Source organism: Chiloscyllium punctatum, chromosome 1 (genome assembly GCF_047496795.1).
Source record: "Chiloscyllium punctatum isolate Juve2018m chromosome 1, sChiPun1.3, whole genome shotgun sequence".
NCBI classification, from domain to species: domain Eukaryota; kingdom Metazoa; phylum Chordata; class Chondrichthyes; order Orectolobiformes; family Hemiscylliidae; genus Chiloscyllium; species Chiloscyllium punctatum.
This window is the reverse complement of record NC_092739.1, coordinates 156,565,648-156,580,145: the sequence shown is the minus strand read 5'-3', so window position 1 is coordinate 156,580,145 and position 14,498 is coordinate 156,565,648. Positions and strand designations below refer to the sequence as shown.

The 14,498-nt window shown below is 44.3% G+C and overlaps 1 protein-coding gene across 2 annotated transcripts in view; it reads right to left on the bottom strand.

Moving 5' to 3' along the window:
- Positions 1 to 14,498, bottom strand: part of LOC140481344 (dedicator of cytokinesis protein 2-like) — a 1,260,160-nt gene that overhangs the window by 1,156,991 nt on the left and 88,671 nt on the right. For both annotated transcript variants that reach the window (XM_072577382.1, XM_072577391.1), the window contains exon 4: positions 2,955 to 3,010. In XM_072577382.1, coding sequence (XP_072433483.1) covers positions 2,955 to 3,010 — 56 coding nt within the window. The remainder of the gene's footprint in view (positions 1 to 2,954; positions 3,011 to 14,498) is intronic.

Below are 14,498 nucleotides of genomic sequence, written 5' to 3'. Positions count from 1 at the left end.
GAAGAGAGTAGAGGAGAGTATAACTAGGGTGGGAGGTGTCTTTGATTATGTTGATTGCTGAATAAAGATAAAAATCACACAACACCAGGGTTATAGTCCAACAGGTTTCATTGGAAGCACACTAGCTTTCGGAGCGCTGCTCTTTCATTAACCACCTGATGAAGGAGCAGCGCTCCAAAAGCTAGTGCTTCCAATTAAACCTGTTGAACCTGGTGTTGTGTGATTTTTAACTTTGTACACCCCAGTCCAACACCTGCATCTCCAAATCATGCTGAATAAAGTGATTGTTAGATTCTCTCTTGTTAGAAATGGGCTTGATACTTGTGCTAATATAAAATAAATGATATCAGTTCACTTAACTTCTCACCTTGCCTTTTACTAGGGGATAATTTCATCACAATTCCTGGTCGCCCTCTATTACCCCCAATGGTTTTCACATTAGTTCATTGTTCAAAATGTTTTATAACTGCTGAAATAGGTAAAAAGAGCCTTGGTTTCACAGCTCATCTCTGAGATGCCACTTTTGATAATGCAGCAGTGCTTCAGTACTGCAAGGAGTCTGATCTAGGTGTCAAATTCTGAAGTGGGCCCCAAACCCATGGCTGATGGAATTCACACCTCCATAGCATCAGGCAAAAAAAAAAGAGGTTTTGTGGTTTTAGCATGCAAGCACAAAGTCATTGTGAAATTGTCAGGTCACTCAAAACAAGCCTGATCTATCAACACTGAGGAACACAGCACATCAATTTCTAAGGTATGCACAGCAGATGGAGCTTTACTCTGCACCGAAACATGCAGTTAGCTGTGAGCTGGACCTGCTGGTTGTCATCACTGGGAGAGGCAAGTTGCTCATTTTTGATCCCTGTGGCTGGCAGGCAGCCAAGAAGGTGAAATAATTGCCTTGCTGCTGACACGTGGCCAGATCTCACCCACTGCAATTTTAAATGGAAAATGGTCCTTTTTTGAATGGGTAGATTGAGTCCAAAAGGGTGGGTGCTGGACAAGCACAGCAGGTCAGGCAGCTTTCTAGGATCAGGAGTCAACGTTTCAGGTATAAGCCCTTTATGAATATGTGGCAGGTGACATTTTATAACCTTAGCAAAACTTAGGACATAGTCTGTTGAAACATCTCTGGGGCTGAGGAAAACAAAATCACCCAAATGGAGATATAAAGTAGCCTTGAGTGGATCCTGCAAGAATTCAACTTTAATTGAAAACTCTACTTTTAGACAATTTGGCTAAACATTCACCTACTTCCAGAGAGTGAATTTCCCTCACAATGACCATGTTGAGTCGTATTGGGTTAATTAATATTCTAATGGATCCATCAGGTTTGGGTAAAGTAAGCCTGACCGAACACCATTCAGTTGGCTTTGACACCAGGAGAATGACACCCATTCAGGTCATTTCCCTCAAGTTGCTTCTGAACGTCATTAATTGCATGCAATCTCTCTCCCTCTCCCCTCTGGCATTTTAGTTTTAACTGCTGGCGAGCTGAGTCCTGGCCAAGTTGGGAAGGGATGTGTAAATCAAGCCCTTTAGACATACCACACTCATTCAGGCCTCCAAGCCCTCCGCTTCTTCCTCTCATGCCGTCCCAACCAGTAGCCTTCCACGGACACCCTCATCCACCTGGCTGAACTGGTCGTCACCCTTAATAAGTTCTCCTTCCAATCCTCCCACTTCCTCCAAACCAAAGGCCATGGGCACCCGCATGGGACCCAAGAGAAAGCTTTGCCTGCCTCTTTGTCGGGTACGTGGAACAGTCCATCTTCCGCAGTTACATCGGCACCATCCCCAATCCGTTCCTCCGCTACATAGATGACTGTATCGGTGCTACCTCATGCTCCCACGAGGAGGTTGAGCAGTTCATCAGCTCCACCAATACATTTCACCCCAACCTCCTATTCACCTGGACCATCTTGAACACCGCCCTCCCCTTCCTGGACCTCTCCATCACCATCTCTGGCAAAATGACTAACCACGGCCATCTACTACATGCCCGCCAACTCCCACAGCTACCTCGACTACACCTCCTCCGACTCTACCTCCTGTAAAAACGCCATCCCTTATTCCCAATTTCTCCGCCTCCACCTCACCTGTTCCCAGGATGACGAATTCCACCTTAGAAAATCCTAGATGGACTCCTTCTTCCAAGATCACAATTTCCCTTCTCACATGGTTGATGATGACTTCCTGTGCATCTGCTCCATTCCCACACCGCCACCCTTGAACCCCACCCCTCCTAACAGAAGGACAGAACCACCCTGGTCCTCACCTTCCACCCCACCAACCTCCGTATACATCGTATCAACCTCTGCCACTTCTACCACCTACAAACAGACCCCACCACCAGAGATATTTTTCCCTCACCACCCCTATCAGTGTTCTGGAGAGACCATTCCTTCCATGACTCCCTCCTCAGATCCATGGCCCCCACTCGCCCACACCCCACTCCCAGTACCTTCCCTGTCACCAGAGGAAATGTAAAACCTGCGCCCACACCACTCCCCTCACCTCCATCCAAGGGCCCAGAGGATCCTTCTACATCTGACAGAAATTTACCTGGACCTATAACAATATCATTTACTGTATCCGTTGCATCCAATGTGGTCTCCTCTACATCGGGGAGAGGGGATGCCAATTTGCGGATCATTTCAGAGAACATCTCTGGGACACCCGCACCCACCAACCCCACCGCCCCGTGACTGAACACTCCCCCTCCCACTCCGTCAAAGACATGCAAGTCCTCAGCTTCCTCCACCACCAAACCATTACTACGCGACGCCTGGAGGAAGAACACTCCCCACATTCAGGTCTCCGAAATGGAAATGTGAACCTGTGTTTCCAGCCCCAACACATCCCTAACCTTGAGGTTTTTAAAAACCAGTCAGACCCATCCAAGCAACACACCAATAAGTCAACAGGGCACGAGCACCATAAAAGACACTTACCCTCTGAGCTCAACATCTGCATTCTTGACATGAATAATTGAGGCAGGAAATATTCCCTGTGGAGAGAGCACAGAATTGTTCTCCAATGATAATGTTTGACTGTAGACATAAAGGACACAAGAGGTTCAATGATGGTTAATTTAGGATTTGGAGATGCTGGTATTGGACTGGGGTGTACAAAGTTAAAAATCACACAACACAAGGTTATAGTCCAACAGGTTTAGATTAAATTCCTTACAGTGCGGAAGCAAGCCCTTCGGCCCAACAAGTCCACACCGACCCTCCAAAGAACAACCCACCCAGACCCATTCCCCTACATTTACCCCTGACTGATGCACCTAACACTACGGGCAATTTCACGTGGCCAATTCACCTAACCTGCACGTCTTTGGACTGTGGGAGGAAACCGGAGCACCCAGAGGAAACCCACGCAAACATGGGCTGGAATTGAACCCGGGACCCTGGTGCTGTGAGGCAGCAGTGCTAACCATTGAGCCACCGTGCCACCCCATTCCTTCATCAGGTGGTTGTGGAGTAAGGAGCAGCAAAGGAACAGCACTCTGAAAGCTTGTGCTTCCAAATAAATTTGTTGGACTCTAACTGGGTGTTGGGTGATTTTGAAAGAGGTTAATTTATGGAAATGCAAATGCACTAAATGGCATTCAATTTGGCTGCCTATGTTGTTTTAAATCAATTGTCGTCTATTATTAATCTGAGGAAAGCTTCCGAATACTATACGTACGAATTATAATAAAAAGGAGGAGGCCATTTCAGCTGAAGAATCTGCTCCACCACTCATTCAGATTTGGTTGTGGACTCAGTTCTGTTTTCCTCTCTGTACTGTATACAGTAATGCTTGACTTCCTTATCTATCAAAAACCCATATAACTCAGCTTTCAACCAATTTAAAGGCTCATCTCCCACTACCTGCTGGGAAAGAGAGAATCCCACTGGCAGATGGTCCTTTGAGAAAATAAATTCTCCTCATCTCTGGTTTAAAAGGGAGGTGTAGTAGTCTTGATCAAAGATAGTACCATTGGGGGGAATGGTGCACAGTGCTCCTGAATTACAATCTATTATAGTTGGAGATGGGAAATAGGAAAGGAACAGTGTTAGCATTTATTATAGTCTCCCAAATACTGAGGAGGAGTAGAAGAGAGCATCTGTAAGCAGACTGTAGAAACCAACAGATCAAGGAGGGTTGTGATGCTTGGTGATTTCATTTACCCTACAGTAGACTTGGCTTGGGGAGTGGGGGGTGCACAGAAGGGGAGAATTTCCTGCAAAATGCGCAGAAGAACTTTCTGGAGCAGTACATTTCCAGTCCTACCAGGGATGGAGCTATCCTGGATCGGACCCTAGGAAATAAGGCAGGCCAGCGGAGAATGAGGGAGCATTTGGGAAATAGTGATCATAACATAACAAAGTTCAATATTAAATTGGAAAAGGATAAAACTCAGTCAATGATGAAAATCCCAGACTGGAAAAGGGCAGATTTTAAAAAGCCTAAAAGTTAAACTGGAGCCCGATAATCAGAAGCTCATTTTGGTGGATAAAATGATGGATGAAAGTGGGAGAATTTTAGAAGCTAGATGAACAGGATGTCAGTTAGGTGCATAACTGTGAGAAGTAAATACGGGGCACCCAAAGTTAGACTATCCTGGATGACCACGGATAATGACGAGAAGAAAAAGGAGCCATACGATGCATGCTAGAATAATAAAAAATTAATAAACATCAGGAAGAGGATCTGAAATGCAGGATAGAGGTGATCAAAGTTATGAACAATTTTGATAGGGCAATAAATTATGTATCCAATCGTTGATATGCCAGTAACGAGGGGTCACAACTTCAAGATTGCCAGCTAGAGAGCTAGGAGTGAGATGAGGAGAAACTTCTTTCCTCAGAGTTGTTAGGATTTGGAATGCACTGCCTGGGAGAGTGGTTTATGTGGATTCCATGGGAGGTTTCAAGAGACAGCTAGATGTGTAATTGAAAGTGATGGAGTTAGAGCACTATGGAGATAAGACCGGAGAGTGGGACTAACTAAGTAGATCTTTCTGGGACCAGCACATACACAATGGGTGAAATGGCCTCCATCTGTACTTTACAATTCTATGATTTGTATTCATAAAATATCTGCCTTAGCTCTAGTTTTACCAACAAGAGGAAACTTCCTCCAAGAATTCATCCTTTCCAGTCACCTAAATATCTTGCATGTTTCAATAAGATTCTTCTGAATTCTCATTCTTCTGAATTTCAATGAGTATGGGCTATGCATGTTCAACCTTCCTTCATAGGATGATCCCTTCTTTAAGGAGGTTTTCTTAAAGTTACAATTTGACCAGCATCCTTGTCAAACTGCTGGAAACATCAAGCAGAGAGGGAACAGAAAATTCCAAACCACATGACAACCCACAATGGGTAAATAACATCATGGCGATAGCCACTTTCTTGCAGTTTTGCAAACTGACACATGCCAAAGTGTAGCTAAGTGATTGGCATCATCTTTGGGAATTAAAACAGAAGGTTTAACAGGAAACTTGCTGCAAGGTGGGCTGTGCTTGACGAGAGAGGTCAGTTTGTCATTTCAGCTAACGTAACACTATCAGGAGCTGAAATTCTGCTAAGGAATTTGCACTACTCCTGCTCTGACCTCTGTTGCTCCATCACATCCCGCTCCTTATGCTATTTTGAATTACCTTGATTCTTCTGTGGCCTCTTGTGCAATAGGGTTAGCATTCCCCAACATACCATTTTGTCTCAACCAACCTTGGTGGGACCCTCCAAAACTCCATCCTGCATCCCTTTCACCTTTCTCTCTTCTTAGTCTCAAACATAGGATCTACTTTCTCACCCTGGTTTCCATGTCACCTCCAGGCTTGGGCTGACAAGTGGCAAGTAACATTTGCACTGCTACAAGAAGGATGTTGTGGAACTTGAAAGGGTTCAGAAAACATTAACAGGGATGTTGCCAGCATTGGATGGTTTGAGCTAGAGGGAGAGGTAGAATACGCTGGGACTGTTTTCACTGGAGTGTCGGAGGCTGAAAGGGGGACTTTATAGGGGTTTATAAAATCATGAGGGGTATGGCTAGGATGAATAACCAAATTCTTTTCCCTGGGGTGGGGGAGTCCCTGGAGGGCATAGGTTTAAGGTGAAAGGGGAAGATATAAAAGGCACCCTAGGGATAACGTTTTCACACAGAGGGTGGTGCGTGTGTGAAATGAGCTGTCAGAGGAAGTGGAGGAGGCTGGTAAACTTACAACATGTAATTGGCATTTGGATGGGTAGATGGACAGGAAGGATTTAGAGGGATATGCCAAATGCTGGCAAATGGGACTAGATTAACTTACGATGCCTGGTCGGCATGGTTTGACCAAAGGGTCGCTTTCTGTGCTGCACATCTCTGTGACTCTAAGGTTTGTGTAAGTGCCAGGCAACAGGAGAAAATCCAGCCATTCCCCCTTAACCCTAAGAACTGCGAATGCTGGAAATCAGAAACAAAATCAAATTGCTGGAAAAACTCAGCAAGTCTGGCAGCATCTGTGGAGAGAAATTAGAGTTAACGTTTTGGGTCCAGTGACTCTTCTTAAGTACCGGTTTTGCTCCTCTTAACCTTCATTAACATTACCACTGATGTATCCTCCCACCATCAGCATGTGAACTTGACCGGCCATAAGAATACACTGACGACAAGGGGAGAAGGTAAGAGCAGGTCAGAGAATAGAAATTTAATCTGAGTAACTCACCTCTTGAATCCTCAAAGCTTGCCCACCATCGACAAGGCACACGTCAAGTACGTGTTGGAATACTCCCCACTTGGAGAAAGTGAGCACTGCAGATGCTAGAGATCAGAGTCAAGAGTGTGGTGCTGGAAAAGCACAGCCGGTCAGGCAGCGTCCAAGGAGCAGGAGAGTCAATATTTCAGACATAAGCCCTTCACCAGGAAGGGTAGACTCTCCTGCTCCTTGGATCTGCCTGACCAGTGTGCTTTTCCAGAACCACAATACTTCCCACTGGCCTGGATGAGTGTGGCTCCAACAACACTCAAGAAGATGAGCATCAAAGCAGCCTGGTTGATTGGCATCTCATTCACCAAATAAAACATTCAGTCTTTCCAATACAGATGCACAGTAGCAGCAATGTGCATCATCTACAAGATGCACTGCAGCAACAACTAAAGCTCCTTTGACAGCAACTTCCAAACCTGTGACCTCAACAACCAAGACGGTCAAGGGCAGCAGATATGAGAAAAAGTGAGGACTGCAGATGTTGGAGATCAGAGTCGAAAAGTGTGGCACTGGAAAAGCATTAGGAGAAAGTAGGGACTGCAGATGCTGGAGATCAGAGCTGAAAAATGCGTTGCTGGAAAAGCGCAGCAGATCAGGTAGGAGAATCGACGTTTCGGGCATAAGCCCTTCTTCAGGAAGATTATAGATTCCTGAAGAAGGGCTTGTGCCAGAAACATCGATTCTCCTGCTCCTTGGATGCTGCCTGACGTGCTGCACTTTTCCAGCAACACATTTTTCAGCTCTGGAAAAGCACAGCAGGTGAAACAGCATCCAAGGAGCAGGAGAGACAACATTCCTGACTTAAGCCCTTCATCAGGAATGGCCGGGGGGGTGGGGGGGGAAAACAAAGGAGGGTGCCTCTCTCAGCCCTCTATATATCTCTCAGCTCTCTCCACCCCACATTCCTGATGAAGGGCTTATGCCCGAAACATCGACTCTCCTGCTCCTCGGATGCTGCCTGACCTGGTGTGCTTTTCCAGCGCCATACTTTTTGACCCAGCATATACGGGAACAATTCTGCAGCTCCACTCTGTGACACGCGCCATGCTGATTTGGAATTATAATGGCATTCCCTCAGTGACATTGGGTCAAAATCCTGGAACGCTGACAGTACCATGTGGGTAACTGTCCCAGATGGACCTGTTGTGGTTACTTCTAATAGTCGACCACAGGAATCTCGAGTAGAGATTTACAATTGTTTATTCAATCGTACACAGTCTATCCGAGATTTACTCGAATTGAATTCTATTAAATAGAGCGTTAAATGCTGGCCAAGTCAATAATGTGCACATGCTAAGAAAGAGTAAATTATCACCCTTTGAACAATAAATGAACTTTCCGTTCTGAAGAGTCACACTGGACTCAAAACATTAAACCTGTTTCTCTCTCTACAGATGCTGGCAGATCTATTGAGTTTCTTCAGCACTTTCTACTTTTGTTCTAGCCTTCACACTATTTTGATTTTATATCCATTCTTAACATCTGCTCAGATTCATTTTCCATTTCTTCCCTCTCATTATGACTGTCTGCATTTTTGCTTCCTTTCTCTTCTTATTTCAAGTTTCATTGCTTTTTATACAGAGTGGAAATTTACATTTTTATGATCTATTTAAGTGTCCAAAAAAACTGCATCTTTGAAGTCTTCATCTTCCCCAGATTCTGGTCAAGTTAAACAATATCTTGAATCTACATGGTGCCACAGTAAGAAGCAATGATGTTTGGAGCAGGTAAATTGGATGACAAATATTGCAAAGGTTGGAAATCTGTATCAAAAGCAGAAAACATTGACAGTACTCAAACAGCTGACAATATTTGTGGGGGGAGATTTACCTTTACGCCTGTTTCTCTATCTTAGTAACAGGTATTAAGTTGGTACAACCTCTAATTGAGCTTTCTAACTTTAATTCTGCTGCTTTCTCTAATATGGAGGTGCTGGTGTTGGACTGGGGTGCATAAAGTCAGAAGTCACATGATCCCAGGTTATAGTTCAACAGGTTTATTTGAAATCACAAGCTTTCGGAGCACTGCCCCTTTGTTAGGATTTTCTGTTGTTATTTTGTTCCTTTCCCCTTTGAGAGACACATTTAACATTTTCCTTTAAAAGTTCCAGTTTCTTAAATGGGGTAGACTTCTGCTTTATGCACTCATGCTAATGAACTGTCAGCATGTTTTAGAATTCTCTCAAATTATATTTTCATTGAAGTCAACCTTGCAAGATGCCAAGTCCTTATCATCCATTTTAGCTAATGCACAAAGTCAGAATCTACCGCAACATAGATTTTGTTGTCAAACTAAGTTAAGTGCGATTAATATTAATATATTTGCACGTAACCTGTCTTGACAAGTAGGCTTTGTTGGCTCAATGCCACAGAGGAACTTATGTCACATTCCAGATGTTATCGGTTGGACACTCTTCCTGCTGCATTTGCTAAGCACTTCCTGTTCAGAGAACCTTTGACAGGAAATGGATGAGTAATAACTATTTTCTCTCTCAAATACGAACTGATGATAGAGAAACTGAAATTTCCATTAAACAATCTTCCCTTTTCTCCTTACTGACAGGCATTTACCTTGGCTCTTGAGATGGAGATCCACGTATTGCTAGCTGCCGAGCTACACACCCAAAGTGCTGGTGAATCTAGGCAATGATGAGTGATGATGACATGCTAATCAACTACGGAAGACATCATTGTCAGAAATTATGCAATCAGCTAGTAGTGGAACAGCACTCCAAAAATGCATGGGCGCATTTCCACATTGTGAGCCTATCCTGCTTTCTGCTTGAATCGTGTTTCCTCTCACTCTGCTGAGAATACAGAGCCATTGAGTGATGAATTGTGTCAGCTTACAGATGCCTTTAAAGCAAAGCTGGCTAAGGGCCTGGGTGGGAAGGGGAAAGAAACTTCTCAGACAATCAAAAAAAACGTTACTTCACAGAAGGAGGCCTGCACTAACTCGTGAATCGAGATCATTACTGAGTACCAAGTACCAAGATCATTACTGAGTACCAAGTTCCTGCTTTACCACCCTCATATCCTTGCAGGTTATTTCTATCCAAGTAATCACCCAATGTTCTCTTAAATGCCTCAATTGAACCTGCCTCCACCACATTTCCAGGCAGTGTTTTCCAATCCCCAAACTACTCACTGACTGAAAATGTTTTTCCTCAGTTCACCTTGCATCTTTTGTACACATTTATAAATCTTTGCCCTCTCTTTCTAGTTATTTTAAATCTTCGCCCTTTCGTTCTAGTTAGTTTTACAAGCGGGAACATTTTCTCCCTATCGACTCTATCCAACTCGTTCATAATTTTAAAAACCTCTACTTTTCAGCTTTCTTTCCACCAAGAAAAACAAGTTTCAACTTCTTCAAACTCTCCTCATAACTGAGGTTCCTCATTCCTTGAGCCATTCTTGAAAATTGCTTCTGTCCTCCCTCCAGTGCATTTACATCCTCCCCAACTGAGGTCAATAGGTGTCTTAGACAAATTCAACTTCCTTATTCTTGTACTCTATGCCCCTATTAATAAAGCCAAAAACACCATAAACTTTGGTTACTGCTCTCTCTACCTGACCCACCACTTTCAATCATCTGCGCATTTATAGAACTATAGAATTGTACTTTCTGTTTTATATTGTATTTCAACATTGTTCTTCCCAAAGTGCTTCACCTTACACTTCTCTGCATGGAAACTCAGCTGCACCTATCTGCCCACTCCACCAACTCCTTCTGGAGATCTATACTGTCCTCCTCTCAGTCTACAATTCTTCTGAGTTACATGTCATTTCCAAGCTTTGTGTAGGTGGCTCAGTGGTTAGCATTGCTGTATAATAGCATCATGGACCCGGGTTCAACTGCAACTTCGGGTGACTGTCTGTGTGGAGTTTGCACGTCCTCCCTGTGTCTATATGGGTTTCCTCCAGGTGCTCCAGTTTCTCCCACAGTCCAATATGTGCCGGTTAGATAGATTGGCCATGGTAAATTGCCCATAGTAACCAGGCCCCTTCTCACCCAGGCCCTTAGCCAGCTTTTCCCATAGTAGGTAGATTAGCCATGGCAAATGAGGTTACAGGAATAGGGTAGGGGACTGTGTCTGGGTGTAGTCATGTTCGAAGGATTGTTGCGGAACTGAAGGGCCAAATGGCCTCTTTCTGCACTGTAGGGATTCTATGATGAGAAGATGCCCCTAGGTCATTCATACATATATCAGGGAAAGCAAAGGCCCCAATACTAACCCCTGATAAAGTCCAATACAAACTGTCACCCAGGCCAAAAATTATCCTTTGGCCAAATATTGACAGTATTTAATGGCATAGAATGAGACCACACCTGCAGTGTTGTGTGCAGTTTTGGTCTCCCAACTTATCATGTAGCACCGGTACAAATTAGTTGGGCCAAATAGCCTGTTTCTCTATTGTAATTAGTCATAAATCTCTTTCAGGAGAAAGTGAGGACTGCAGGAGAAGGAGAAGGAGAATCGACGTTTTATGCCCGAAACTTCGATTCTCCTTCTTCTTTGATGCTGCCTGACCTGCTGCACTTTTCCAGCAACATATTTTTAAGCATAAATCTCTTTCAGACTCATCTGTGTCAGTGACTGTGTTTTGCAGATGTCCAACAACTCCAGCTGGGAAATGTGTGGAAATTTGGTTCCTCTTAAGCCCTGATTTGTCTGTACACCGAGCCTGTACCACATGGCCAACATAGGGACCATCATTTCTCTCTCCCTAAGCGAGTTAAGTCTGGACAGAAAGAAACTACTGCCCCGGTGCAGGAATCAGAAGAAGGGGTTCCCTAAATTTAGATCTTGGTAAGATAAAACCAAGATGACTTTTGACTCAGTAATCCTGGCACCAGCTCAGGGCAAGGACCTTCGACAGTAACAATATCCTGGGGGGAGGAAATTCGCTAAGGCTATTGGGGTGGGTTTAAATTGTAGTTCGAGTATAGAAAAGGTTGAGAGTAGGGAGGTCCGAAATCAAGTTTCAGGGACGCAAGATGGCACCGGCAAGCAAGAAGTTTGCTTGAAGTGTGTCTACGTCAAATCCAGGAGCATCCGGAATAAGGTGGGTGAACTTGCAGCATGGGTTGGTAACTGGGACTTCAGGTTCCAGGATTTAGATGTTTCAGTAAGAACAGAGAAGATGCTAAAAGGGGGGGGTGTGGCATTGTTGGTCAAGGATAGTATTACAGTTGCAGAAAGGACGTTTGGGCTCTCGTCAACTGAGGTAGTATGGGCTGAGGTCAGAAACAGGAAAGGAGAGGTCACCCTGTTGGGAGTTTTCTATGGGCCTCTGAATAGTTTCAGAGATGTAGGGGAAAGGATAGCAAAGATGATTCTTGATAGGAGTGAGACAATCAGGGTAGTTGTCATGGGGGACTTCAACTTTCCAAATATTGACTGGGAACACTATAGTACGAATACTATAGATCGGCCAGTTTTTGTCCAGTGTGTGCAGGAGGGCTTCCTGACACAGTATGTAGACAGGCCTACAAGGGGCGAAGCCACTTTAGATTTGGTACTGGGTAATAAGCCCAGCCAGGTGTTAGACTTGGAAGTAGGTGAGCACTTTTGTGATAGCGATCACAATTCTGTTATGTTTACTTAAGTGATAGAAAGGGATAGGTGTATACCACTGGGCAAGAGTTACAGCTGGGGGAAAGGCAATTACGATGTGATTAGGCAAGATTTAGGAAGCACAGGATAGGAAAGGAAACTGCAAGGGATGGGCACATTAGAAATGTGGAGCTTATTCAAGGAAAAGCGCCTGTGTGTCCGAGATAAGTATGTACCTGCCAGGCAGGGAGGAAGCTGTAGAACGCAGGAGTCATGGTTTACGAAGGAAGGGAAATCTCTGGTCAAGAGGAACAAGAAGGCTTATGTTAGGATGAGATGTAAAGGCTCAGTTAGGGTGCTTGAGGGTTACAAGGTAGCCAGGAAAGACCTACAGAGAGAGCTCAGAAGAGCCAGGAGGAGACATGAGAAGTTGTTGGCGGATAGGATCAGGGTAAACCCTAATGTTTTCTATAGGTAGTTAAGGAATAAAAGAATGATGAGAGTAAGATTAGGGCCAATCAAGGATCGTAGTGGGAAGTTGTGTGTGGAGTCAGAGGTGATAGGGGAAGCACTAAATGAATATCTTTCTACAGTATTCACTCTAGAAAATGACAATGTTGTCGAGGAGAATGCTGAGATACAGGCTACTAGACTAGGTGGGATTGAGGTTCACAAGGAAGAGGTATTAGAAATCCTGCAGAGTGTGAAAATAGATAAGTCCCCTGGGCCGGATGGGATTTATCCTAGGATCCTCTGGGAAGCCAGGGAGGAGATTGCCGAGCCTTTGGCATTGATCTTTAAATCGCCATTGTCTACAGGAAGAGTGCCAGAAGACTAGAGGAAGGCAAATGTGTTTCCCCTGTTCAAGAAGGGGAATAGAGACAACCCTGGTAATTATAGACCAGTGAGCCTTATTTCAGTTGTTGGTAAAGTGTTGGAAAAGGTTATAAGAGATAGGATTTATAATCATTTAGAAAATAATAATTTGATTAAGGATAGTCAGCACGGTTTTGTGAAGGGTAGGTCGTGCCTCACAAACCTTATTGAGTTCTTTGAGAAGGTGACCAAACAGGTAGATGAAAGTAAACTGGTTGATGTGGTGCATATGGATTTCAGCAAGGCGTTTGATAAGGTAGGCTATTGTACAAAATACGGAGGAATGGGATTGTGGGAGATGTAGCAGTTTGGATCAGTAATTGGCTTGCTGAAGGAAGACAAAGGGTAGTGGTTGATAGGAAATGTTCATCCTGGAGTCCAGTTACTCGTGGTGTACCGCAAGGGTCGGTGTTGGGTCCACTGCTGTTCATCATTTTTATAAACAACCTGGATGAGGGCGTAGAAGGGTGGGTTAGTAAATTTGCAGATGACACTAAGGTCGGTGGAGCTGTGGATAGTGACGAAGGATGTTGTAGGTTACAGAGAGACATAGATCAGCTGCAGAGCTGGGCTGAGAGGTAGCAAACGGAGTTTAATGCGGACAAGTGTGAGGTGATTCACTTTGGTCAGAGTAACCGGAATGCCAAGTACTGGGCTAATGGTAAGATTCTTGGTAGTGTAGATGAGTAGAGAGATCTCGGTGTCCATGTACACAGATCCTTGAAAGTTGCCACCCAGGTTGACAGGGTTGTTAAGAAGGCATACAGTGTTTTAGCTTTTATTAATAGAGGGATCGAGTTCCGGAACCACGAGGTTATGCTACAGCTGTACAAAACTCTGGTGCGGCCGCACTTGGAGTATTGTGTACAGTTCTGGTCACCGTATTATAAGAAGGATGTGGAAGCTTTGGAAAGGGTGCAGAGGAGATTTACTAGGATGTTGCCTGGTATGGAGGGAAGGTCTTACGAGGAAAGGCTGAGGGACTTGAGGCTGTTTTCATTGGAGAGAAGAAGGTTGAGAGGTGACTTAATAGAGACATATAAGATAATCAGAGGATTAGATAGGGTGGACAGGGAGATCCATACTTTTTCCAAGTATGGTGATGGCGAGCATGAGGGTGATAGATATAGGACAGATGTCAGAGGTAGTTTCTTTACTCAGAGTAGTAAAGGTATGGAATGCTTTGCCTGCAACCGTAGTAGATTCACCAAATTTAAGTATTTATGGACAAGCATATGGACATACATGGAATAGTATAGGTTAGATGGGCTTCAGATTGGTGCGACAGATTGGCGCCACATCGAGGGCCGAAGGGCC